We start from the raw sequence: 26227 nt of genomic DNA on the forward strand, positions 1-26227 counted from the left end.
TCTCAGGGTCTTTGCTCATAAAGTTTTAATGCTGATGATTAAATGCTTCTGAGGTTCTAAAAGCCTTACAAATATAAAGTCCAAGGTTCAAGGTTCTACAATTTTGAAGGTCTAAGGTTCTAAGATTCTAGAACTATACAGTTATCTGGTCTTTGCTTATATTGTTCTAAAACATCAAAGTAGGGTGACCAACCATCCTGGTTGGCCCAAGACTGAGGGTTTCAGTGCTAAAAGCAGGCAGGTGTAGTCACTCTATCTCAAAGTTCTCAGGATCCACATTCTAAAGGTTTAAGATTACAAAGCCCTAAGGATCTATGTATATAACAGTTCAGGTTTCTAAGGGTCTATGATCCTAGGGCCAATAATTAAAATTTATAAGGTCTGTGATTATGAAGTTCTAAGTTTCCAAGAGTCTTTCCTCTAAAAGTCTCAGGATTGAAAAATCTCAGAGTATGACATTCTAAGATTCTAAATTCCAATGTTTCAGCATTTTGAGATTCTAAGGAAGCATGCTTGCAAAATCCCATGTTTCTCAGATTGTATATTCCAAGGTTGTAGCCACAAACCACAAGCAGTTATTTAAATGTAAATTACTGTAAATGAAAAAAAGAAATAAAAGACTCAGTCCCTTAAGTAGCACAGGCCACATTTCAAATTCTCACAGCCACAAGTACTAGTGGTTAGTATATTGGACATTACACACAGAGCATATTTTTCTATCATTATAGAAAGTCCTGTTGGACAGTGCTGGCCTAAAGATTCAAGTTCTAAGTGTCTGTAACTCTGTTCCTATCCTCCAGGCCATCAAGGTTCTCAGGTACAAAGGCACACAGACACCACCCTGGCAGGCTCCTCCCTTGCCTCCCCTTGTCCCACCCCAACCCTCCTCCGGGTACCGGCCAAGGCCTTGATCCGGGAGCACTCGAACAATGAGGCGGCTGCAGTGGAGACAGCAGGCTGCTCCCGCTCCCAGCCCCGATCAGGACTCTCCCAGCGGGTTGCAGGGTTGTTGTTAGGGGCTGGCAAGCCTTCCATGTTGTCCATTTCCCCTGATACCTGTGCCATCCGGGAAGGTGAGTCTGGGGATGGGCAGAGACAGGTTAGAGTTGGAAACAGTCTGAGCTCAGAGCTCCCACTTCCAACAGCGACTGGCTATGAGTCTATCCAGTCTCTCACCCTCGGTTTCCCTGCCTGTAAAATGGACATAATAACAATGACAATAATGTTCATTGTGACTATTTCACCAGGCTGTGGTAGAGCGCCCAGCTTAATGCCTGGCACAGAGTAGGGGCTCAGAAAATTGTCAGTTAACTATTGTTGGAACAGTAACATTGTTATCAATAGAACCCCTATAATGCAGTAATAATAATTTACATTTACTGAGCACTTACACTGCGCTCAGTATTTTACATGCATTATCTTCTTTAATTCATTGAAGATAGGCTATTATTAGGGCCTATTTTACACCAGAGGAAATTTGAAGCACAGAGGGGTTAATTCATTTGCCATGGTCACACAGCCAGAGAGCAGCCAGAATTCAAATGTAGGTACTGTGATCAAATGATTACATTAAACGGCCCTGATTTTTCATCCATATAGCCACATCTTTTGCCACATAACTCTTCAGTGTTCTACTGTTGGGATCAGAGGGGTGGAAGAGTATTCCCCCAACCCCTTGACCCTAGGTCTGACCACAGACTTGCTCTGACCAAAAGAATTAGATGGAAGTGCTGGTGAATTCTGAGCCTAGGGCTTGGGAGACCTTGCATGTTTTTGCTTGTGCTTGACTGTGGCCATGAGAAAAACACTCTTATGATGGTCAAGGTCAAAGGCCCCAGTCATTAAAGGCAAAGCCAGATTAAGCAGTCATTCACCTCACCATCCCAACATGTGAATGAGCCCAGCTAAGACCATAAAAGCTGCCCAGTGGAGTCCAGACTAAGATGAGGACCTGAGACTTGCTGGTGAAATAATGCCCAGTTTTTAGACACTGAATTTGCGGTGGTTTCATATGCAACATTACTGTGGCAATAGCTGGTTGACATATTGTCTGACTCCAGAGCTATGCTCTAGAACACTGCCCAATTGTAAATATGAAGTTTAAGGGAGTGGGAGACATCAGATACATCTCTTTCTCCTTCCAGGCACCCAGGCCCGATTCTAAGACTAAGAAAGGAGGGAACTAGGAGGAGGTCAATGTCCTCCTTCCCAAAGACCCAGCCAGTTGCCCACCCACCAGCTTCTAGGAAGGCAGGATATATTAGGTCTTGGTCAGTGTAGAAAAGACTGTCCCTTTTGGTGGATAGTCCAAAACCCACTGTTACTCTTCCCTTCTTCCATGGAAGGCTGTAAGGGCGCACATGGCTACTACCACCTGTGCGACCTTGGCCAAACCACTTCCCCTCTCTGGGCCTCAGTTTGTTCATCTGTAAAATGGTAATGATAATGGTACCCATTTCCTGGATGAAATGAGTTAAGAATGCAGGGAACACGGTGTCTAGTACCTGCAAGTCCTCAGTACATGGTCCTTGCATCTGCTGGTCACATATCTTAGCAAATCAAAATGTCTCTGCTGGAGTCAGAGACAAAAGAGTTCAAGCCCTGCTTTAGTGTTGCTGTATCTTTAACCCAGTATCTTTAACTTGGCCTGCTGCGCTTCAGTTTCCCTCCCTGTTAAATGGTGATCACAACTGTTACCTCAAGGAAAGAGCTTGGGGGTGGGAAGGCGCTTAGCACTTGGTGAGCTCTGGGTCAGGCTGCCTGGGAAAGAGCCCTGGCCGTTAGGTGATTGAATGGAGAAGGAAGGGAGAAGAAGGCTATGGGGGAGGTGGGAAGGGGTGTCCTGCGGATCCAGAAAAAGGCCGGCCCCGCGTGAGGCTCAGGGTGGGAACGTTAACCCTTCCAAGGCCGCGTCTCCCTCCCCGCAGTCTAGTCACGGTTCCCAAGGAGGGGGCCTGGGAAGGACAAGGCCTGGGTGGAAGACCCACGCATGGTGCTGAGGCTGGACTGGGCTGAGCGGTGGGAGCTCGTCCTGCGCTCGACCCTTAGCCTCCCCACAGCCGAGGAGATCCTGGGGGCTCACGCCAGGCCAAGCGCGCGGGGGAGGGATGCTCGAGCAGGTGGGGAGATGCCGCAGGGAAGGGCTGCCGCCCCAAAGCCGCTCACCTGGGCCCGCGGCCGCCGGCGCCGCTGTCCCCGCTGCTCGCCGCGCCCGACCGCCCTCCCTGTGGGCGTCCGCGGCCCGGCCCAACCCGGCCCGGCTCTGCTCGGCCCCGCCGGCCCCGCCGCTCGGCCAGATCCGCATGCGCCGCCGCCGCCGCCGCCGCCGCTGCCGTCGCGCCACCCCCGCTCGCGCGGCCGCCGCGCACGGCGCGCCCCCGGGACCCCCTCCCACCGGCGGTCCCAATCGTCCCGGCCGCCTGCAGCGCCGGCCCACGCGCGGGCACACACCGGCCCCGGCGTGGTATACAATGTGCGCTCGCGGAGCCTGAGGTAGCGTCACACAGTCACACACTCCCACGGGGTCACACACTCCCACACTGTAACACACAGGGCCACATACAGCATCACAAACGTTATCCGCGGTACACACTCACAGTGTCACCCCCTCATATGCGGTCACACAGGGTCAAACATTCAGACTCACACGCAGTCACACGCTCACACGGGGTCCCACACTGGCACAGTGCCTGATGGCATCACACACGCACACTCAAATAGTGTCACCACCACCCATGTGGTGTCACACACAAGCACACACATGTCACACACACTGCCGCACACTCCCATGGGGTCAGGGTGTCATATACTCACACATCACACACAGTGTCTGTCACACACTTTTTTACACACTCAAACTTGTTATACTAGTCACATATTCACGTGGGGAGTCACACATCCTTCACTGTCACACACTCATACATCATGCAGTCACAAGAGGTCACAAACACCATCACAACTGTAACATGTACAGCCACACACTCAAATGGTGTCACAGTCACACAACCTTACTTGACACATGCAGTGTCACACTGTCACTAACAGTCGCACACTCCCATTTAACACATCACACGTCCCACACCTTATCATTACACATTGACACAGTGTCACCACAAGGTCACACAGGAACAGCATCCATGCCACACAGTCTTACACTGTACACCGTGCTACACACAGAGGAGGACACATGGTGTTACCCACAATTATGCTCTCCCTTGGGGTTGCCTAGTCACACGGGGTCACACAGACACAGATTCGCAGTTATGAGGGTCATATCCACACATTCACATTGTCTTCCCTCATTTTCTCGCCCCGGCAGATTCGATTTGGCCCTGGGGTGTAGTGTGAGTCCCAGGTGGGTCCCAGACCATGGGAAAGGGGGCGTGAAATAAGTGTGGGCGTGTCCCTTATTGCCCCGCCCCCGAGTGCTACGGCACGGAGGCGGGGCCGTGGGTCCATCCCCGTCGGCCGGTGGCGGGCGGAGGGGGCGGTGCTGGGCAGTAGGAGGAGGCCGGCTGACTCCTGCCCCGCCCGCCGCAGTCTTTCCTGATGGAGGCGTGGCCTGTTTGGCCCCGTCCATAGGCTGACGGCGGGGCGCAGGCTGAGGCGTGGACCTCTGTGCCAGTCCCTCCCCTTTCCTCGAAGCTTGAGAAGGACTGAGAGGGCTCCTGTCCGCCCGTCGGTTCCCGCGCGTCGTGCCACTCCACGGCTTCGCTCCCCCTTGGCCCCGCAGCATGGACGTCAAGAAGATTGCCATCTTCGGCGCAACCGGGAGGACCGGGCTCACTACTCTGGCGCAGGCGGTGCAAGCAGGCATGAGCTGGGGCGGGCCGGGGATGTCACGGGGTGCACAGGCAGAGCATTAGGAAGGGGCATTCACGGGCCAGGGCCAGGCTGCTTGGGGCCATCAGTGCCGTGACGTGTTGGGATAAAGCAGGTGGCCACCGGGGCACAAATGGGGAACGTTGTAAAGTCCAATTTTATGTGAGGCCCAAGGAATAGGAATTGGCCCTGGGAGACCTGTGCTCTTAAACTGCGTAAAGTCCACTGGCTCTTAGCTTGGGCACCAAGGCTGGAAGTTGAAAAGGCTCAGGGGCGGGTTTGCTGTGAGAACGGAAAGGAAAGAGGATCATGGAGATGTAGGTGAGGACTTAGGGACACCAGTCCTGGAAAGTGGATGAGGGTTGAAAATTCTGAGTTGCCCCGGGAAAAGGGATAAGCATTTTGCTGTATCTTCTGCCCCCACCATCCAGACTTCACCAACCCCCAGTGAGGCCTGGGAGTTCCAGATATAGGGCCCCACCCCTTGGTGGCCTCAGTGATTATGAAGATACTGATTATCTGGGGGCTTCAAAAGGATGCAGGCTGCCAGGATCTTAATTTCTGCTGTCTCCTAGTTTAGTAACCCCCTGGAGGGATTCTGCCCGAGCACTCCCCATTAGGCCCACTCTTCTCCCCCTCCCCAAAAACACCTAATGAGGATCTTGACTTGTGGGGAGGGGAGAAACAAATTTGCTGCTTAGCATTTCTGGGGGAGGAAGAAGGAGGGAGAAGCTGAGAGGTGCTGAGTCACTGAGATTTAGATTTCCATGTTACTGCTTTTCCCTTAATCCAGAATTCCACTGAACGGCCACTCATTCACCCTGCTGGTTATAATTGAGACTGCACCCTGGGGAATTGAGAGTTGAGGCCTAATGGAGGCCTGGTCTTCTAGAACATCTGGGCTCTAGTTTCTTCAGACCCTCAGTGAGCCTCTGAGCCTTGCTGTCCCCATCAGAAAAAGGAAGGGCTTAAATGAGCTAGGCTTTACGTACTTCAGTCGTTCTGCAGGACTGAGCCCTGACAGGCACCAAACTCTGATGTCAGCCTGTATTCAGACCCCAGCTCTGCCACTTTCCCACCTGTGTGATCAAAGTGCCTTGATTTATATGTACCTAGGTATCTGTAAAGTGGGGATAAAACTATTAGTTCTTGCAGTGTAGCACAGAGAAAACAAGCAGCTACTGTGGCATTTTACTACACTGATGGACAGTAATTGCAATGCAATGGGGTATGGGAGGGGACTTGATAATATGGGTGAATGTAGTAACCACATTGTTTTTCATGTGAAACTTTCATAAGTGTTTATCAATGATACCTTAATAAAAAAAAAAATCCGGAAAAAACAAACAAACTATAAGCTCTTGCCCTTGGACTTCCATGATGATTAGATGAGATAATATATGAGACAGGCTTAGAACTGTGTCCAGCACTCCTTGGCTTAGTGAACTCAGATTATAGCTGTGTGATCCTGGCCCAGTTGACTAAGATTGCCTTAGTTTCCCCACCCTCAAAACGGGCTACATATAAAATACCTACTCTGTAGGGTTGTTACAATCTGGTGCTTTTCAAAATAGGGGTCAGTGATTTCTAAAATATATTTAATTTGTCATAACTGTGTCAGGACATATTGATGCTGGGGTTCTTGTTCACGGAGTCAAAGAGTGAACTTGGCAAACATTCAAAGTAGGAGAGCGAGTGAGAGGCTTTTATTTAGAGATAAAGTAAGAGGAAAGAGCTCCTGGATCATGCTGGGAAGGGACAAGAGAGTCTGGGGTGGTGTGTTTTCTAGGGGATTTATAGGCGGTTGAGAGACAAAGAGCTACGGATGCAGACCTGCTGGATGGTCCAAAAATGTTTATTTTTGAAGAGATACCAAGTTTCTTATCAGTAGGTTATTCTTCAAAGTTAGCTTAACACAAGAAATTTATTGCTCTGATTTTTTTCCCAGGATAGCAGCTTTTTGATCTAGGAGCATATCAATTAAGACAGCCTGCCTTATTTCCAAGATGGGCTGAGTTATTGTTTTTTTGATTAAAATGCAATCTTAGCTTTAAGATAGAATTTTTCCTAAATAAGCTGGCCTTTGAGCAGGCTAAAGTAAGTCTTATAATGGTATGTTCTAATTGACACAGTGAAAACATAGGCTATGCTGAGATACTTTTCTTTATCTGGAGAGTATTCAAACTTCTAGGCCAAGTTGCTCCTGGCTTTTTAGTTTTAACTAATCTCACTGAAGAATGCTTATATTCCTAGTTTGATATTTTTACTTTAGAGAATTAATGTGACTCTGGCTTTGATTAATTGTTTAACATGGAGTTTTGGTAGGGGTCTTTTTCCAGAGGCCTTCACCCTGCTTTGTCTAAACCCATGGTCCCTGTCTCAGTATCACATGTTAAATATTAGTTTTATGAAACTTTTGTTTCCATTACTGTGTATATGGGTTTATATACAGGGTTAGGCTGTGAAATCTATTTTGTATTGAGGGTTGAGATAAAAAAAAGCTTAAAAAGGAGCATGACTTTTGCAACTTACTCTCAAATACTTAGGAAAAAACTTTTATATATGTATATAATTACATATGTATATATAAATGTATTTATGCACCCTCATGTATAATTATATGGCATATATACATCTTATAAACACAAAGAGAAAGCAAATATGAGAATTTAGGTATTGCAACTTTTCTATAAGTCTGAATTTATTTCAAAATTAAAAATTGACAGAAAAATATAAAGGATTTGTGAAAAAAAAAAGCTTGGAAATATAAATGCTCTTGTTTTCTGTAGAGGGTAAAGTCTGGGAATTTTAAAACTAACAGTAGTATGTGGTAGCCACTAGCCACATGTGGCTATTAAATTTAAATGTGGCTAAGTTAAAAATGTTGTGAAAAAAGAAAAAACATTCATGTGTGGAAAGAGCTTGGCATAGAAAGCACTTGGCACATAAGAGGATCTCAGTAAACATCACTAATCACCAATAATATAGCACTAATTGCGCTGGGCCTGTGTCAGAGCTCTCACTGTGCAAGAGAACATGTTTCTCCCCCAAAATACTCACAATTACTAGGGTCCATTTAACCAGTGGCAGTTAACCAATGCCCACATTGGCATCCTAAAAGCCCCTGCTGCTTCCTCATGAGTGTGAGGGCAGCCCAGGTTTTGTGTCATTCCCTTATGAAAGGTGGTCACAGGATGGGGACGCTAGGGATTGTGATCCTCACTTTAGAGCGGAGACTGGGGTCCAATCAGGAAAGGTGTTTCCTGAGGTTCCTTAGCCAATAAGTGGAAGAGCTGGAGTTTGAACTCAGGTCTGCGGGGCAGTAAAACCTATGCTTTTGTGTTTATAAAAAGTCAGGGGGATGGTTGCAAGTGTGACAAGGTCCCTGGACCCAAAGGGCCATTGCTTTACTCCAGGACAGGAAGCACAAGTGGTAGAGAGGCCTGGGGAAAGAGGATAAAGGGTACTCCAGGCAGTGGGGACAGCATGTGCAAAGCCAGGGGGCAGGAGACAGCAGGGCATATTGGAGGAACAGAAAGAAGTGCAGTGGGTAGACAGGGCAGAGGCCCCAGCACCAGCAGAGGGAGAAGAGGGCAGATCCTGAAGGGCCTTGAAGGCTGTCATAAGAAGTGTGGTCTTTATTTCAGGGCACTGGGGCATCAGAGGAGGGATCTGAGCAGAGGGCAGTTCAGTATAACTGCAGATTCTACTCTTAGGAATTTACCCGAAGAAAACAAAATCTCTGATTTGAAAAGATATGTGCACCTCTATGTTTATCGCTACACTATTTACGATAGCCAAGATATGGAAGCAACCTAAGTGTCCATCAACAGATGAATGGGTAAAGAAGATGTGGTACATACACACAATGGAATATTATTCAGCCATAAAAAGAAAAGAAGTCCTCCCATTTGCAACAACTTGGATGGATCTAGAGAGTATTATGTTTACTGAAATAAGCCAGGCAGAGTAAGACAAGTACCAAATGATTTCACTTATTAGTGGAATATAAAAACAAAGCAAAACAGAAGGAACAAAAGAGCAGTAGACTCATAGACACTGAGAAGGGACTAGTGGTTACCAAGGGGGAGGGATTAGGGCGGGTCTAGGGGAGGGTGAAGAGGATAAAGGGAAATAATAATTCACAATCAACATAAATTGATCACAGGGATGGTAGTACAGCATGGAGAATATAGTCAATGATTCTATAACAACTTTCTAAGAAGTTGATAGATAGTTACCGCACTAGAGGGGGGTGAGGATTTGATAATATGGGCAACTGTTGAACCACTGTGTTGTATATTTGAAATCAACATAAGATTGTATATCAGTGATACTTCAATGAAAAAAAAGAATATACATCTCAGTACACCTGAACCTAATAAAATGTTACACGCCAATTATATCTCAGTTTTTAAGAAACACTTGAAAAAACATTATCTCTTATGTGAATCTAGTGTTTTATAGCAATGTTTATACAAAATTGCCAGCCCTCTTTAACAGTTTATATATTAACCTTCTGGTCAGTCATCACACAGTCCCAGCTAATATAGTTACTTTGAATAAAGGAAAGTGCACAAATAAACATATTTAAAGACACAAAAAATACACTTGTAACTGCAGAAAGCTCTTATCTAGCTGCCATGTGGAATATGGATTGGAGGGGGTGAGATGGGCCAGGAGCCCAGGGCTAGACCAGGACAGGAAAAAACGTAAGAAGATTGAAAGACATAGGAACAGTCACCACCCATACAGCACTCATTCCTGTGCCATGCACTCCCTAACCTTTCATTTGTGTGTGTTAATTCTGCATGTGATATAACAGCTTGATTAAGATATAATTCATCCATTTAAAGTATACAATTTGGAAGTTTTTAGCATATTCATAGAGCTGTGCAAACATCACCGCAGTTAATTTAGAACATTTTCATCAGCCAAAAAGAACTCCCCAGTCACCCCCTTCTTCCTGCTCAACTCATCCTCCAGCTTTAGGCAACCACACATCTACTTTCTGTCTGTGTGAATTTGTCTGTTCTGGACATTTCATAGAAATGGAATCATACACTACATTTTTCTTTGTGACCGGCTTCTTTCCCTCAGCTAAAAACATTTGTTCGAAGTTCAGCCTTTGTAGCATGTATCAGACAGTCCTTTCTTTTTATTACTGAATATTAGTCCCTTGTATGTATGTGCCACATTTTATTGTTCCATTAAATTGATGGGCATTTGGGTTGTTGACATTTTTTTATGAATATATAATATATAATACCTCAATGAACACTCATGTGCAAGTTGATTTTTAAAAATATGGAATGCTTCACGAATTTGCGTGTAATTATGCACAGGGGCCAGGCTAATCTCAGTGTCGTTCCACTTTTAGTATATGTGCTGCTGAGGTGAGCACATGTGCACAAGTTCTTGTGTACATGTGTATTTTCATTTCTCTCAGGCATATACCTAGGAGTGGAATTGCTGAGTCATATGGTAACTCTATGTTTAACCTTTTGAGAAACTGCCAGACTGTTTTTCCAAAGCAGTTTTTTATCACTCAACATTCTCATCAGTGTATGAAAGGTCCAGTTTCCCCACATGTGCACCAACATTTATTGTCTGTCTTTTTGATTAGCCATCCTAGTGGGTGTGAAGTGGCATCTCATTATGGTTTTGATTTGCATTTCCCTGATGACTAATGATATTGAGTATCTTTTCATGTGTTTATTAACCATTTGTATATCTTGGGAGAAATGTCTATTTGCATCATTTGCCCAGTTTTTAACTGGGTTATTTATCCTTTTATTAAAGAGTTATAGGATGTTTTCATATATTCTAAATACAAGGCTCTTATCAGATGTATGATTTGCAAAAATTTCCTCCCATTCTGTGAATTGTCTTTACACTTTCTTGGTGGTGTCCTTGAAGCACAAAAGTTTTTGATTATGGTGAGGTCCAGTGTATCTGTTTTTTCTTTTGTTACGTATGCTTTTGGTGCCATAGCAAGGAAACCCTTGCCTAATCCAAAGTCACAAAGATTTATACCTATGTTTATTTTTTTTCTAAGATTATTATAGTTTTAGCTCTTACATTTAGGTCTTGGATCACTTTGAGTTGATTCTCATATATGATGTGAGATAGGGATCTGGCTTCATTTTTTTACATATAGACAGCCAGTTGTCCCCCTACCATTTGCTGAAAAGACTATTCTTTCCTCATTGAATTGTCTTGGCACCCTTGTTGAAACAACTAGCTATATTAGACTTTTAGGTGTATTATTTAACCTATAATAACCCCATAAAGTAGAGACTATTATTAGTGTCACTCTACAAAAGAAGAACCTAGGCCCAGAAAGGTCACGTGACTTGCCGGTGTCATATGGCTAACTAGTGATAGTGCCAGAATTCAAAGCCTAGTTTACTTTCAGCACCAAACAAATTGATATATGTAAGGCACTTGGTACCTAGCATGTAGTGAGTGGTCCAAAAATATTTATCATTATTATCATCATCATTGCCTCAGAGTATACAAATCCCCCATCATTTGTTTTTACAACATATGATGACAGCTATCAAGGAAAATGGAACAATGTTACTGTTTTTCCTTTTTCTTTATCATTTTCAGAATAACGGATTCAGAGGATTACTCTGATAGCTGCCAATGATGACCAATGAGGTTTCTTTCTTAGTATTATGAACTCAGAGGTTTTTATATCTTTGATGTGTTTCAATTTTTTGCCATCAGTATATTTTGGACAAATCAGATTGTCCCTGATTTGTCCAGTGAGAACCCCTTCAAGTGGCTCCTTGACATGGCCCCATTAGTCTTTAAGCACTGCCTTACCAACTGACAGTACAAGCTAGTCTAGGCTCATCTTGTCCTTTCCCTGCCCCAGCCCAGACATCAGCCACTCCTCCAATGAGCTCCAGTTCATTTTGCACAAGAATGATGTTCAGAGGCTGTGTTAGTCAACTTGGGATATGACAAAATACCATACACGAGGTGGCTTAAACAACAGCTATTTATTTCTCTCAGTTCTGGAGCCTGGGAAGACCAAGATAAAAGTACCAACAGAGTTGGTTTCTGGCAAGGGCCCTCTCCCTGGTTTGCACGCGGCTACCTTCTGGCTGTGTCCTCACGTGGTGGAGAGCAAGCAAGCTCTGGTCTCTCTTCCTTTCCTTGTAACGACAATAATCGCATTATGGGGGCCCCACCTTCAAGACCTCTTCTAAAACTACCTCCCAGAGGTCCCACCTCCAAATAGCACCACACTGGGGATTAGGGGCTCAGCATATGAATTGTGGGGACACGAACATTCATCCATAACAGAGACCACAATTGATCATTTGTTTCGATATCATCATTTGCAATACACCCAAACGTTAACATCCTTTGCCATTGTTTGAAACAGAGGAAGAAATATGTTAGCTGTGAACTTTAAAATGTGTTTTCCTCGGACTGTGGATGGGGGGCAGAGACCAGTGTGGTGCCAGGCATTAACCTTTCAGCTGCTGGAGAGTAGAGAAGTCAGGTGGGGTTGGGGGTTGGGTGAGGAGGGCAGGGAAGAGGCGTCAGTGCGGGTTGTTTATGAACCAACATAAAGGTATTGCCCTGTTTTAACAACCAGTTGAATATCAACCATGGTTATGCCTGCAAATATGTTTGAAAGCCATTGCCCCAGTGTAGGGGGGCTGGGGAAGGATTTGGAATTTGTGGCACCCTCCAGGACCCAGACCCCAGAAGTGTGAGCCCCCAAGCCCGTTGACTTGCCTCCCTGCCCCTCTTTTCCCACAGGTTATGAGGTGACAGTGCTGGTGCGGGATGCCTCCAAACTGCCCGCGGAGGGGCCCCAGGCAGCCCATGTGGTAGTGGGTGACGTTCTGAAGGCGGCTGATGTGGACAAGACGGTGGCTGGGCAGGATGCTGTCATCGTGCTCCTGGGCACTGGCAATGACCTCAGTACTGGGCCTCCCCTCTGCCCGCGGCCCCCCCCTGCGCCTCGACCCCCAGCGCCACCCCCGCCCCCGGCCCCGCCCCTGCCGCCACCGCCACCGCCACCTGCCAGTGACAGCTGCTCTCTGTCCTCTCTAAGGTCCTACCACAGTGATGTCCGAGGGCGCCCGGAACATTGTGGCAGCCATGAAGGCCCATGGGGTGGCCAAGGTCGTGGCCTGCACCTCGGGTGGGTGGTGGGGTTATAGGGGTGGGGCTGAAGGGTGGGGCTTAGGAACTGGACAGGCAGCCCAGGGGCTTCTACAAGGTGGCATTGGAGTTATTGTGTATTTATCGAGCACCGACGGTGTGCCTGAACCATGCTGGGTGATACCAGAGATTGAATGGTGACCAATGTAGCCCTAGGCCCCACTCATGGGTGTACCAGATAGGAGGGAAGTGGTAAATAGAGCCATCATCAAACAATGACAGTCCAAAATAGTCAGGGCCAGGATGGAGAGGCACAGGCAGAGGGGTCAGGCCTGAGATGGGGGAAGCCTAGAGGACTGTGGAAGTCCAGAGAAGGCCTCTGACTCAGCCTGAGAAGGACTCAAAGAGAGTCTCCTATAGGAAGTGACAGAGCTATGGATACAGACGGCTCTAGGGTCACCGAGCTCCCAATTTATGGAGAGATAGACAGACAAATGGTTGCCCTGAATAACCCAAAAGGAAGGGTGCAACAGGTGTAACTGGAGCAGTTAATGCTAATAGCGTTTACTGAGCACTTACTGTGTGCTGGGCACCATCTGAGTACCTCAGGGATGGATGCCACTTAATCCTCACAAAATACCTTGGAGTACTTGTACTCGTGGTGGACGCAGTCGATGCTCAGTAAACCTGGCTGTTCTGCCATCTCCCTAGAGCTGAGGGAGCGGAGGCTCCGGGAGGCCCATTGGCATACTGGAGTGCACGCAGCTCGGGCTGGCAGAGCTGGGGGGCCCAGGCTATCCGTCTCAGGTCTACACTCCTCATGTCTACCATTCACCACACCAGTTGCCACCTTGGGACGGAAAGTGAGATGAGGAAGGGCTGCATGGTGAGAGTCATGGAACTCCAAACAGAAGGATCAGTGTCAGCGAAGGCTATGAAGAGGGTCATGACTGAGGCAGGATGAGCGAAGGGGAGATTTGGGTGGTGAGGTCAGGGTGCAGATGGGGCCAGATCAGGTTCAGCCATGTGGGCCCTGATGGGGAATTTGCTTGCACCCTGAGTGAGATGGAGCCACTCAGTTGGGTGAGCTCAGACCCCTCTGGCTGCAAATGGGGAACAGATTGTAGGTGGCAGGGGCAGGGAGATGAGGGAGAAGGCTACTGCCATGTCCAGGCAGGAGGTAACAGTGGACAGAATTAGGAGGGGTCACAAGCAGTCAGTTTTTATGTGGCTAGGAGGGAAAGACAGGAAGCAGGGATAACTCCCAGGTTTCAATCTGCAGCAACTGGAAGGCAGTGGTGAGCCCCTGAAGGGTTTTGTCCTGGCACAAGACACAGGCTGTGGGCCTGGCCATGCTGTCCTCAAGCCTTGGCTGACCCTGCCCTCTGTCCCCCCAGCTTTCCTGCTCTGGGACCCAGCCAAGGTGCCCCGACAGCTGCAGGATGTGACCGATGACCACATCCGAATGCACAAGGTGCTGCAGGAGTCGGGCCTGAAGTATGTGGCTGTGATGCCACCCCATATAGGTGAGTGGGGCTGGGACCCAGTGGCAGGGTCACCACCAGCCTGTTCCTTCCAGTCCTCTTGGGAGATCTGCCAGGCCCTCCTTGGCCAGTCTAAATCTCAAAGCTTCCTTGTACACTTTCTATCCTCTTTTCCTGCTTGATTTTATCTCCTTTCTAACATACTTTAAAGTTATCTCTGTTGAACAAACCACCCCAAATTTGCCAGTGTAAACCCACCACCCTCATCTGTTCAGACCAGCTCCCTTGGTGTAGCGGGAGTGGTGAGGCTTGGTGGGGCAGTCCTTGCTGAGGCTCCCATGAGGTTGGTTGCTCAGCGGCTGGGGTTGGAGTCACGAAGAAGACTTCCTCACAGATGGCTGGCGGTTGATGCAGACTGTCGCTGGCAGGCACACCTGCATGGTGTCCCCCTTAGTGTCACATACGTCAGGGCTGCTTCCGCTGCATTCTGTTCCTTACAAGTGAATTACAGGGCTGGCGCATAGTCAAGGGAGAGGGACTCCCACTTCACCACACACATTATATCATTTCTTTCTTTATCTTATTTCCCGTGTGTCCCCCTCACTAGACCGTCAACTCTGAAACCACAGATTTTTTCTTTTGATTGAAGCTTTGTTCCCAGTGCCTACAGCAGGGCTTAGCATGTAGCAGATGCTCAGTAAATACTTATCAGGCGAACTAATGCAGGGACTCACACCTCATGGTGGTGTTGCGGAGCAAACCAATAAACAACACCAAGCCCTCTTTTCCTCTCTTGGTCTGGAATCCACATTGAGAGAGACACAGAGTCAGACAAAGGGAGAGGTGCATTCATCCAGCAAATGTGTCTTGCATATGAAGTATGCACCTGACCACCATTACAAGTCAGGTAAAATAGTCTCTGCCCTCATGAGGCTTACGTTTCTAGCAGGACAGACAAATGAAAGATAGACGATCACTCTTGCTGTTGGGTAATTCTATAGTGAATGACGAAAAGGTAAAGCACAGGGATAGGAGCTAAGTGCTGTTTATGTAGCATAGACTCTTTAAGGAGGTGGCTTGGTGCCTGAGGGAGTCAGCTGAATGTCTGGGTGTGACGGCTGCTTCTGTCTTCTTCACACCTGCCTGCCCACTGGGCAGTTCTGCTTTGCCCTCTGCCTTCTGGGGCTCCTGACGAGAAGAGGCCCACACACATTTTAGAGGTTCACATAAGATTAGTTCAGGAACTTTGTGGAACCTGAATGCTAAGTTAAAATCAGTGGTGAAACCGCATGGTGGAGAAGCTGGGTGAAAAATCCAACCCCAGCGCTGGGTGGGCTTCAGGCCTGTGGTCTTTGAGCCACAGTTTCCTTATCTCGAAACAGGGCTCATAATACTACATCTTGAAGTGAAGTTCCAGGTTGGAAGTGAAACCCAGAGAGATCATGCTTAAAAATTGTTTAACACTGACTACTCTTTTTCAGTTTTTCTTTTTTGTATGTGTGTAAAAACTTTGAAACCTCCAGAAAAGCTGAAAAAATTATAAGTTAATGAAGACTCATGAACCCTTCATCTAGGTTCAATTGTTAACATTTGCTTTGCTGTTTGCTTTATCTAGCTATCATCTATGCATGCATCTAATATTATATTATATAAAATAAAAAAATATATATGTACATATATATATATTATTTGCTGAACCATTTTAGAGTAAGTTCCAGCATCATCACACTTCACTCCCAGCAATTCAGTAGGCATTTCCCAAGAAGAAAAATATCTGGGCATGAACCACATTACCATTATTGCACCAAGGGAATTGACATTAACTTCATCACATCATTCAGTATCCACTCCATATTCAGATTTCCCCAATTTTGAAAAAATATCTTTCCATCTCCCCCTTCCCCCAAAATCAGGATCCAATCAAAGATCATGTGTTGTGTTTAGTCACCATGTCACCTTCAACCTGAAACAATCTTCCATCTCTTTTTTTTTTTTTTTAATGTTTCCCATAACATTAACCAGGCCATGTGTCTGTTGAAATACCTCGCATTCTGGATTTCTCTGGTTGTTTTTTCACAGACTCAGATTAAACATTTTGGGCAGAAATGCCACATGGGTGAGGTGTGTGTTTCTTACTGCGCCCGATTCCAGGTTGTCCCTGCATTTGATCCCTAAGTTAAGTTGGTCACTGTAAGACATTATTTTTGTCATAACGGAGCCACTAGATGCCCTCATAACAGCTACATGACGCCTCCAGACCCAGAGCAGGTCTAGCTTTTGCCGCTGGCAAGTGATCCTTTGCAAGTGACTTCCTCTGTTGAGTCTCATTTTGCCCTTTTGTAAAATAAAGTTAATAATAGTTCTAGCCTATTCTCTATTTTTCTCCGTCTAACATATTGCCTATTTTACTTTCATAATCATTGCCTTTTCCTGATGAATATCTACATGCTAAAGGCAGGGATTCTTGTCTACTTTTGTCCCTTGCCGGGTGCCCAGCACCTGACATATAATAGGTCATCAATACAGATTTGTCAAATGAATGAAGTAGAGGGTATAGATGAGCACCCTGCACATGGGAAGGGTTTCATACATTGCTGGCTCTTAGACCATCTGGGCTGGGCACCCTAGGGACACACCTGGGGCAGTCATTGGAGTGGTCATGTGTTGGGGGAGGGAAGGGACATCTGCTTCATCAGGCTCCTCTCTCTTTACTTCGCAGGAGACCAGCCACTGACCGGGGCCTACTCAGTGACCCTGGATGGCCGAGGTCCCTCGAGAGTCATTTCCAAACATGACCTGGGCCACTTCATGCTGCATTGCCTCACGACTGATAAGTATGATGGTCACAACACCTACCCCTCCCACCAATATGAATAGGGTTCTGGCAGAGGACGGCATCCTGGGAAATGGAGAACAAAGGAAGACAGCAATAAATCTTGGGCCAAGAGCTTCAAATTATTCTAGAAGACCCAACTCTGTGACTCTGCTTCCCTCTGGCTTTGTCTGGGTGTCTCAGTGTCTCCGCCTGCCTCTTTGTAAGATGTTCTGGGTATTCGCTCATTCATTTCCTCACCTGGCCCTGTGCCTGGGTCCCAGCAGTGGGGACCTTGCCTTCTCAGATCTCACAGTCCAGTGGGGAAGACAGCCCAGCCTCTCACAGTGACAATGCAGAGTGGCCAGGGCTCTGAAGGAGGAAACACAGGGGACTGGGGGAACTCAGAGCAGGTACCTGACTCAGCTCGAGGAGCAGACAAGGCTCTGTGGAAGAGTGGACATCCCACCTGAAACCTGGTTTGGTAAGAATGAGCTGGGAGAAGGTTCTAAGGCATGATGGAATTGTGGGCAGAAGGAACCATATTAGCAAAGGCTAGGAGGCTGGAGAACACATGGCCCCGTTGAAGTACCAAAATCCATCCCCTACAGTTAATAATACTTGGCTTGGAGGTGAGGAGTTGTTAGCCCCAAGAAGCTGTTCCATGGAAGCTAAATTGTTCAGACTCATTGTAAAAAGTTTGAGCTTTACTCTGAGGTTTTATGCAAGGAGTGGAGTAAGGGAGAGGTGTGGAGAGGCACAGTCAGGTTTGTGTTTTATAAAACTTCCCTTGGCTACTGTGTGAAGGTGGGTCAGAGATGGGCAAGAATGGAGGATGGAGCGCAGAGAACCAAGGCAGAGGCCTTGAGGGGAAGAGAGGATGGATGTGAGCTTCAGTGGACAAGTCCATGAGGGAGGAGGCATCCAGGGAGAAGCATAGGGCTACAACCTGGGGACAGTGTTACAGTAGGGTCATCTTGAGAGAAGGACCCTGGAGGAGGGGTAGGTTTGGGAGGGGAAGGGAAAGAAGTTCCCCAGACATCTTTCTCAGGTTTGAACAAGCCACTCCTTTCTCCCAACCTCCTGCTTCCCCTCCAGCCATATGCAGCAATGCTGTCTCCTCCCCACCACAAAAAAAAGTCCATTCCAATCCTACTCTGCTTCAGCAAATCGCAGGATGACTTGGTTGACAAATTCCAACAAGCCAGAACTGGTCTGAGGAGTCTTAAACCTCCCTTCCCAGGGGTAGCCTGGAGAAAACTACCTAGCCCTCCCCTTGGTGAAAACTTGTCCGGGGTTGGGCACTACTGATTGAGGCTTTCTGGGTCCTAGGGCATGTTTTTATTTGTCACGTGGGCATTTAACAAACTTTCACTAGGTGCCTGCTTTGTGTCCAGCCCTGTGCTAGGGTGATGCTGTGGACCAACAGTAGGTACCAAGATAACCTTGGTTCCTGTCTTCAGGAGGCCCACAGTCCAAACAGTGACCGCCAGGGCCAGGAGGAGGAGGCACGGCCAGAGGGGACAAGACAGGCATAGGAAGAGCTGCACAGTACACCGTGGGAATCCAGCATTGGTTCTAACCCATCGTGGAGCATCCGGGAGGGCTTTTGAGAGGAGAAAACCTTTGAGATGAGTTCGGATGAGAGGCAGTCTGGGAATACACTGAAGGTGTATTTTCAGGATAGGGAAACAAGTTTAAAAGTCCGGAGGTCTTTTATTCTCATTTTTTAGTACTTGCTGTATACCTGGCATTGTAGGCACTGGGGAAGGCAGGGAAGAAAACAAAATCTCTGTGTTGGAGTGGAGGACGCTTGAAGCCATTTAAGCAAAACTGAAAGTGAATCGGTGTGGCAGGATAAGTAGGGACCATGGAGTGGTCAAACCAGACTGTTAAGGGCTTTTGTAGCAAAAGTAAGGAGTTTGGACTCTGTCCCCAAGGTAGTGGGGAGCCATGAACCAGCTCCTAGCAGCCAACGTGCCGTCCTGGGAGGATGAAGCATCAGAAGGACGCAGCAAGAACCTCTTGAGGACGCGCTGAAAGATCCTGAGGCTTTCGAAGGGAGCCGCGGGGTAAAGTGTCGGGAGGGCAGCAGGAGAGGGGCGGTGGGGAGGAGGCGGGGGAGCGCTGCGATCGCCCAGGCAACGTGGGTCGCACCAAACTATTGGCTGGTCTTCAGCTACGACATTGTCCTCCTCGCAGCGTCCGCTCCCGGAACCTCCAGGGCACGGCCTCTGCGAGAGGTCAAGCCCGGTCCGTCCGGAAGCAAGGTGGGGACGGGAGTGCCAGCCAGGCTTGCTCCGCGACAGGGTCCAGGCCTGGAGTGAGGGAATCGCAGAGAGCGTTGCTGACGATCTTGGAGCTGAGTTGAAGCAGACAGTTTTGACGTCACAGCCACCCTCCTCCCTAGAGATGTGGCCCGTCCCCTGGCGAGTCGGAATCCTTTAAATGTTCGGGGTTACAGGGGCGGGGAGGGCGAGTCGGGCGTCTCCTGGCGACAGGAGGGTGGCTCCGCCCAGCCAATCCGTGCCCCGTGGCGGGCAGGACTCCAGCCAATGGCGGCTCGCGGTTCAACCCGGGGAGGAGCTGGGTGCGCCGGAGGCCAGACGGAGAGGCCCAGGGGAGGTGAGCGGGGCTCCTACTTAGAGCTAGAGGGTCGCTAGACAGCGGAAGTTTCAAGAGGTGGTCCTCGCGAACCTGGCAGCCAAGGTAAGGGGCGGCCGCCGGTCTTGAGATCTGCCTTGGGTTGGGGAAGTGGAGGCGCGTCCCGGAGAGCTGTGGAGGCGAGGTTTGGGTTGCGTGTTGGGGGGCGCAGATGAAGGGTGATCATAGGTTTTGGGGGGACTTGGGGACCGGTGACTTAGTTCGAGGTCCTGGAAGGCGAAGTTGTTGGGACAGGATCGTCAGATGGAGAGAGTTTGAAGTTGTGATATGGGGTGTTTGGAGGACGAAAGAACCAGGGAAGGAACTTTTGGGACAGGGAATCTGAAGATTAGGATGGTTTGGATCTCAGACGGATTGAATTCGAGGCTCTAGAGTTCTGGAGAAGGTGTGAGAGGTTGGGGCTGAGATCCCGGGCATTTGAAGAAGCGAGAGAACTAGGGGCAAGAAATCTTGGTCTCCCAGGTGCAGTGGAGGGGATCCGGAGAGTTCCCTGTTCAGGTCTTGCAGCCGGAGAGTGAGTTTGGAGATAAAGTCGAGAGCGTTTCAAAGACGGAAGAATAGGGGAAAGTTAACGGGGGAGGGTCTCAAAACTGAGATACCTAGTCGTCCAGGGTGGCCCGGAGAGCATTTGTAATTTTTGAGCCATGTGTTGGAGCCTGGGTGTCTGGACCGGAAAGCAGTTTAAGAGAAGAATCTAGGCCCTTCTGGCGTCCAAAGGCCCTAGAGAGCAGTTTTAGAGCCGGAGCCTGGGGTGGGGGAGGGGTGTTACGGGCGTGGAGCTCAGACCCGCAGCCCTGGAGGCTGCGGAGGGCGGGGCTCGGCAGCCGCCCGGCAGCTAGATGTCCGGGTTCCCTTCCCCCTCCCACGTCGGTCCCCTGTGCGCATGCCTTGAGGGAGGGCGGAGCATGTTCGTCCCTACGGCGTGCAGAACCCTCTGGGGATTGTAGTGCGCTCTCAAAGTCTAATCCTGTATGGCCCGGTCATTGGCCCACATTTCCCAGAAGTTCCTGGTCCAAATTGGGGTGTTCCTGAATGCTAAATGCGAGTCGTGAGGGGGCGGGGCCTACAAGTGGCCGTGATCTGGTATGATGGGCCTGGAGGGGGCGGGGCTTGGAGTCAGTTGCGTTCTAGCAAGTTTTCCTAAGGAGAGCGCTTTGGGGGAAGTAGAAGGCTCTATCGGAGGGAATGAGGGAGGCCCCATCCCTACTCTTGGGAGCGCTCAAGGAAGAGGGCATGGACAGAACTATCCTCCCTGTGAAACAATTTCAACAAATTAGGTGCCCGAACAGGCCTCCAGGTGGCTCGGATCTAGTAGGAACTAAAAAATACTGAATAGGTGGCAGGTGACTCTTGTTTATTAAACATTTCCTGTGGGGTGGGGCCCTGTGCATATTTTACGTGGGATCTCCCTGACAATATGGTGAGAATTTTTATAATCCTCATTTTTTACACATGAGCAAACTGAGGCCCAGAGAGATAATGTCCCATCACTCACCAAGATCAGAGTTGAGCAGTGTCAAAGGCAGAATTCAAACCCAGGTTCCCTACTTCCAGTCCAAGTCTGTGTACTCCACACCTGTCGTGTGACACTTGCAAAGAAATGATTATTATGGAAAGAACAGTTTTAAAACTCAGAGAGACTTGAATTAGGACCCTCGTCTTTCAGATAAATAAGTTTAATCTCAAGGAGATAAATTCACTAATCGAGGCTACACAGGCAAGTAAGTGGGATTCAAACCCAGCTGTGATTAAATCCAGATCTTGTTTTCTCAGTCACATACTCCTTGGGGGATTCATACTATCACTTTATAAAAAGAAACGGAGTGTCAGATCATAAAAATCAACAACAACCATATGGGAAATTCAGGATTTGAACTAGCCCTGCTGTGTCTGATATGCCCTCTTTTCTCCACAAGGCACCATGGTAGGAGGCTTGAAGAGGAAACACTCAGATCTGGAGGAGGATGAGAAGTGGAACTGGGGTCCGGCAGGCCTGCGGAGCTACCAGCAAGCCCTGCTCCGCATCTCCCTAGACAAAGTCCAGCGAAGTCTGGGCCCCCGAGCACCGAGCCTCCGCAGACATGTCCTTATTCACAACACCCTCCAGCAGCTCCAGGCCGCGCTTTGCCTGGCTCCTGCTCCTGCTCTGCCCCCCGAGCCCCTATTTCTGGGCGAGGAGGACTTCTCCCTGTCGGCCACCATTGGCTCTATTCTCAGGGAGCTGGAGACCTCCATGGACGAGACTGAGCCCCCTCAGAATCCAGTGGTTCCTGCAGCCCCACAGCATGAAGTGCTGCCCCAGCCAGATCCAGTCTTCTTAGAAGCTCTGAGCTCCCAGTACCTGGGGGACTCTGGTCTAGATGACTTCTTTCTGGACATTGACACATCTACAGTGGAGAAGGAGCCTGTACTGGCCCCACCGGAGCCTCCTCACAACCTCTTCTGTGCCCCAGGATCCTGGGAGTGGAATGAACTAGATCACATCATGGAAATCATTCTGGGATCTTAAAACTTGGATGGGGGCTCTCATCTCAGCCTTGGTGGCTCGATCTCTGGACGCAGCTGTGTGTGTGTGTTTTGTTGGGGGCTCTCAGCATTGCCTGTGGCCCCCTTTCCTCCCATTTCAGGGTTCCACAAACCATCTTGCATGTGTGTGTGTGTGTCTGGTTACCACAGCCTTCTGTGAAGGTGGGTCTTCCAGAATTAATTTATCTGTCCAAATGCCTTAACATGACTCTGTTTCTGTGAGTCTGATTTCCCACTTCCACATTTCTAAGGCCTTTCCCTCCAGTTTCTACTCCCCTTGTGACCACTGGGGCCTCAGGGAAGATAAAGCTGGGCCTGTCAAAGATGACAGGGATGTGCTGCCTGGTTGCTATGGAAACCCTGGCTCTGCCTCTTGCACCTTGAGGGAGTGGGAGAGGCTGACCTCCTCCCCCCAGGCTGAACTCCACGTCCTTGGCAGGACCCCAGTCCCAGCAGCCTCCCGATTCATAACCAGGCCGGACCACGTGCAATAGGGTGGAAACCAAACTGCTCCATGCCACATAATTTAAGAGAGAGGTGGGTTTTGTGGTGGCTTTTTTTGTGTGTGTGGTTGTTTGTAATTATTTTTTTTATAATAAAATATTTTGGAAGGGGTGTTGTTGCCTAAAGTTTTTTAAAACTTCAGTGGTTTAATGGAAAGGACTTGGTAAGTTCCCTGGACACCTGTACACTTTCCCTGCCAAAGTTGAGGCAGGCATATCATTAAGCCTAATATGTATTAAGTGTTTAGAGTGCTGTTCTATCCACTTTATTTGAATTAAGTCATTTAATGCTCAATAATTTAGAAGTAGATACTTTTACCACATCTTGTATAGGAGGGGCCTCAGGTTCAGAGAGGCCAAGTCACTTGCTCAGGGTCACATAGCTAGGAAGAGCCAAGGACCAGGGAGTAGGACTCAAACACAGTCTACCTCCAGAGCCTGGTTCTTAACTATTCTGTTGCACACACACATAAAGTATGTGTCAAAAGGATAACACTATCTTAAAAGTCAATCCTTTCATTGTATGAAATGTGCTGCTGAGGCCCAGAGGAGAAAAAATGCTGAAGACCCCCTGTTACAAAAAGATCTTTCTAGAAAACTTGGCTAGGAAACAGAGCCTAGGCAAAAAAGTACCTATAGTTTATTTGGGAGGTGCAAGTCCAGGCTGGTGAGAGGAGAGAAGAGAAGGCCAGGGAGTACATGATCTGTTGCTGCACTGGCCATCTCTCCACAGACCTTTGAAGTTCTCCAGTCAGGTGAGGTTGCACAGCATTAGGGACTTCTCTAGAAGGCTTGCAAGGAGGAACTACACCTGGTTGGCGTCCACAGATGGGGGAAAGGACAGGAATTCTGCCTGTGTCTTGTTCAAAGCCAGATTCTCACTCTAAGGGATATTAGATGAAGTCTTAATGCAGTGGGGTAATGGGTGCCAAGTGAGATTTGGTGATTAAGAGGATCTGAAGAAGGCACATGAGACCTACATCTGAATACTGATGCCCAGTGGATCATGTTTTCCTCAAAACTTGCAGTGACTCCTAACAGAGTACATCCCCAACTTCATTAAGGCCTTTAAGATCTGACTATCTCATTTCTAATTTCCCTAGTTAATTTCTCTCTCGTCACCTTGATCTCCTTTGACCCCCAGCTCATTTCTACCCCAGGGCCTTTGCTCTTGCCTGGAGGACACTTCTCCCCATAACTTCAACCCAAATATCTCCTCCTTGGATCTTCCCTGCTCTTAGTGCATTTAGGTGCACCATCCCATCACATTGTTTAATTTGCTTAGTAGCACCTATCCAATCTCAAGTTAGTGAGTTTATGCTTAGCCTTCCGGTCTGTTAGAAACCCAGAGGGCAGGGTTTTGTCAGTTTTGCCCAGATGTATCCCCGTGCTTGTATCTACCATGCTTGGAATGGGTAGGCACTCCGAAATTCTTTTGGTATTGAAAAAAAGAGCTCCTAACCTTGTAATGGCCAACCTTGCCTCCAACCTGTCTGAACTCAGCCCCACACTCCCTCATTCTTCTTCTCACCACCATGTCCCAGCTTCAAAATCTGCTGTACTATCTGCCTCACTGAGTGATGGTGCCCAGGGTGTAAAATGGGACCTGAGGCCCCCCAAGGATTCCAATAATTGCTCAAATTTTATTTGAGTGCCTACTGTGGGCCTGGAGCTCTTGGAGGCACATAAATAAAACATTTCCTGCTCTCATAAAGCATGATAGTGGAGGAAAGCTGAAATTAGCACAAAAAATAAGTAAAATATGCAGCCTGTCAGCCTGTCAGGTGGTGATAAATGCTGAGGAGAAAGAAAGCAGGAAAGTAATGGCGGGTGTTGCTATTTGGATGGGATGGCCAAAGAAGGCCTCATTGACAAGGTAACATTTGAGTGAAGACCTGAGAGAGGGGAGAAGCCATGTGAATCTGAAAGGTAAGGAGCATGGCAGAGGGAAAAGCCAGTGCAAAGGCCCTGAGGTCATAGCAGGTGTTTGAAGAATGTTGAGGTTAGCGTGGCTGGAGCCGACTGCAAACGTGGGGGTACTGGGACACGAGGTGAAGGAGCTGAGGGGGGAAATCAAGCAGGGTCTGCGCGAATCCCAAAGGATTTGAATTTCACCCTGAGTAAGGCGGAAGCCATGGAAGAGTGCTGAGCAGAGGAGGGAGGAAATTTGACCAACCTTTTAATAGGCTCTCTTTGCCCTAAGGTTCCCGGAGGGAAGAGGAAGCCACTCTTCCTTGTTAGTACTAAGTTAGTTAAAGTACCAGGTAACAACACACGTAACTTGTTCATACTGCAGTGAGGCCAGTATGAGGAGCTCCCCTACTTTGCAGATGAGCAAACAGGCTCACCGGGGGGTCCAGCACTTGCCCAGCTAAAGTACAGAGGAAAGGAGTGGAAAGGCCGGCCCTGCGAAGGGAACCGGGTCGCTGAGGGCAGAGTTCACCTCCGCCAGCCGCCTCCCCTGCAGTCCCCGTGGGGGATGGGCCGCGGCCGTCTGGGGGCGTGGCCGCGGGGCCGCCCATCCCACATACCCACCCTCCGCACGGCTCTGGCGGCCGGCGGGGACCCGGGAGGCGGCAAAGGCCCGCCCGCCCGGCGCCTGCTCCTTCCCCAGAGGCCGGGTGGGGCGCCGGCTGGGGGCGGGGCGCTCGCCTAACCCCCTCTCTCCCGGGCTGGCCGAGGCTCCTCCCCAGGCCTGCCGGCCCGGAGGCTTGGCTTCTGGTTTCATTTCCCGAAGATCGGCCTCTCTCCGCTCCCTTCCCCCAGCCCGTTGAACTCCTGGCTCCTTACCCACTTTCTGGTGTCACCTCCTTAGGGAGGCTCTCCCAGACCACCTTGGTTACAGGGACCTCTCCCCAGGCCTCTTTATTTCGTTTTCAAGTCACTGAACAGAAGCAGAAATTATCTTCCTCAGGTCCACAGAGTGCTCTAAATGGCCTGAAAACTCCCCTGGCCCCCTGCCCAGCAACACACGGTCCAGCTAGGTTGGCTAGCACACTCCCACTCCAGGGCCTTTGCACTGGGCCTTTCCTCTGGCTGGACACTGGTCTGCTAGAGCATTACTGCCTGTCTCATTTCATCAGTACCCTACTCAATGTTACCTCTTCAGAGAACCCTCCACCACCACCAGCACCTTGTCTAAACTATACACCCTTTCTTGCTCTCCTCCTGTTCTGCTTTATTCTTTTCCTTTTTATTTGTCGCCATCTAAAATAGTGAATAATTCATTATGTTTATTGTCCTCCTCCTCACAGTAGGGATTTTTGTCTGTAGTTGTACAGGCC

The 26227-nt window shown here is 48.6% G+C and overlaps 3 protein-coding genes and 1 non-coding gene across 6 annotated transcripts in view; 2 read left to right on the plus strand and 2 right to left on the minus strand.

Moving 5' to 3' along the window:
- Positions 1-3651, minus strand: part of SPTBN4 (spectrin beta, non-erythrocytic 4) — a 62675-nt gene extending 59024 nt beyond the window's left edge. Inside the window, exons 1-2 of one of the 2 annotated variants that reach the window (XM_057492819.1) lie at positions 3166-3322; positions 897-1079 (exon numbers count right to left, since the gene is read on the minus strand). In XM_057492819.1, the coding sequence (XP_057348802.1) occupies positions 897-1079; positions 3166-3304 (322 nt within the window). In that variant the 5' untranslated portion in view covers positions 3305-3322. Of the gene's footprint in view, positions 1-896; positions 1080-3165 lie in introns of both variants that reach the window. The other variant, XM_036896547.2, reaches the window with a different exon arrangement.
- Positions 3652-4611: 960 nt separating this feature from the next.
- Positions 4612-17397, plus strand: BLVRB (biliverdin reductase B). Its single transcript, XM_036896543.2, has 5 exons — positions 4612-4812; positions 12607-12771; positions 12905-12994; positions 14352-14480; positions 17158-17397. Exons 1-5 carry the CDS (start codon positions 4734-4736, stop codon positions 17313-17315), a joined length of 621 nt encoding a protein of 206 aa, XP_036752438.2. The 5' UTR covers positions 4612-4733; the 3' UTR covers positions 17316-17397.
- LOC118918131 (U6 spliceosomal RNA) lies at positions 10123-10225 on the minus strand. Its single transcript, XR_005026991.1, has one exon. It is a non-coding gene; the product is annotated as a U6 spliceosomal RNA (small nuclear RNA).
- Positions 17398-19360: 1963 nt separating the features above from the next.
- SERTAD3 (SERTA domain containing 3) lies at positions 19361-23055 on the plus strand. 2 transcript variants are annotated; one of them, XM_036896544.2, is made up of 2 exons: positions 19361-19959; positions 21831-23055. In XM_036896544.2, exon 2 carries the CDS (start codon positions 21836-21838, stop codon positions 22421-22423), a length of 588 nt encoding a protein of 195 aa, XP_036752439.1. In that variant the 5' UTR covers positions 19361-19959; positions 21831-21835; the 3' UTR covers positions 22424-23055. The 2 variants fall into 2 exon arrangements, with proteins under 2 accessions (XP_036752439.1, XP_036752440.1); XM_036896545.2 differs by lacking the exon at positions 19361-19959 and adding an exon at positions 21030-21191.
- Positions 23056-26227: the final 3172 nt, after the last annotated feature.

This window comes from Manis pentadactyla, chromosome 15 (assembly GCF_030020395.1).
Source record: "Manis pentadactyla isolate mManPen7 chromosome 15, mManPen7.hap1, whole genome shotgun sequence".
NCBI classification, from domain to species: domain Eukaryota; kingdom Metazoa; phylum Chordata; class Mammalia; order Pholidota; family Manidae; genus Manis; species Manis pentadactyla.

Coding starts and splice junctions, on each gene's coding strand:
- SERTAD3 (XM_036896544.2), top strand. CDS start 21,836: ATGGTAGGAGGCTTGAAGAGGAAACACTCAGATCTGGAGGAGGATGAG.
- BLVRB (XM_036896543.2), top strand. CDS start 4,734: ATGGACGTCAAGAAGATTGCCATCTTCGGCGCAACCGGGAGGACCGGG. Junction 4,813..12,606: donor GGCGCAGGCGGTGCAAGCAG/GCATGAGCTGGG, acceptor CTTTTCCCACAG/GTTATGAGGTGACAGTGCTG. Junction 14,481..17,157: donor TGTGATGCCACCCCATATAG/GTGAGTGGGGCT, acceptor TTTACTTCGCAG/GAGACCAGCCACTGACCGGG.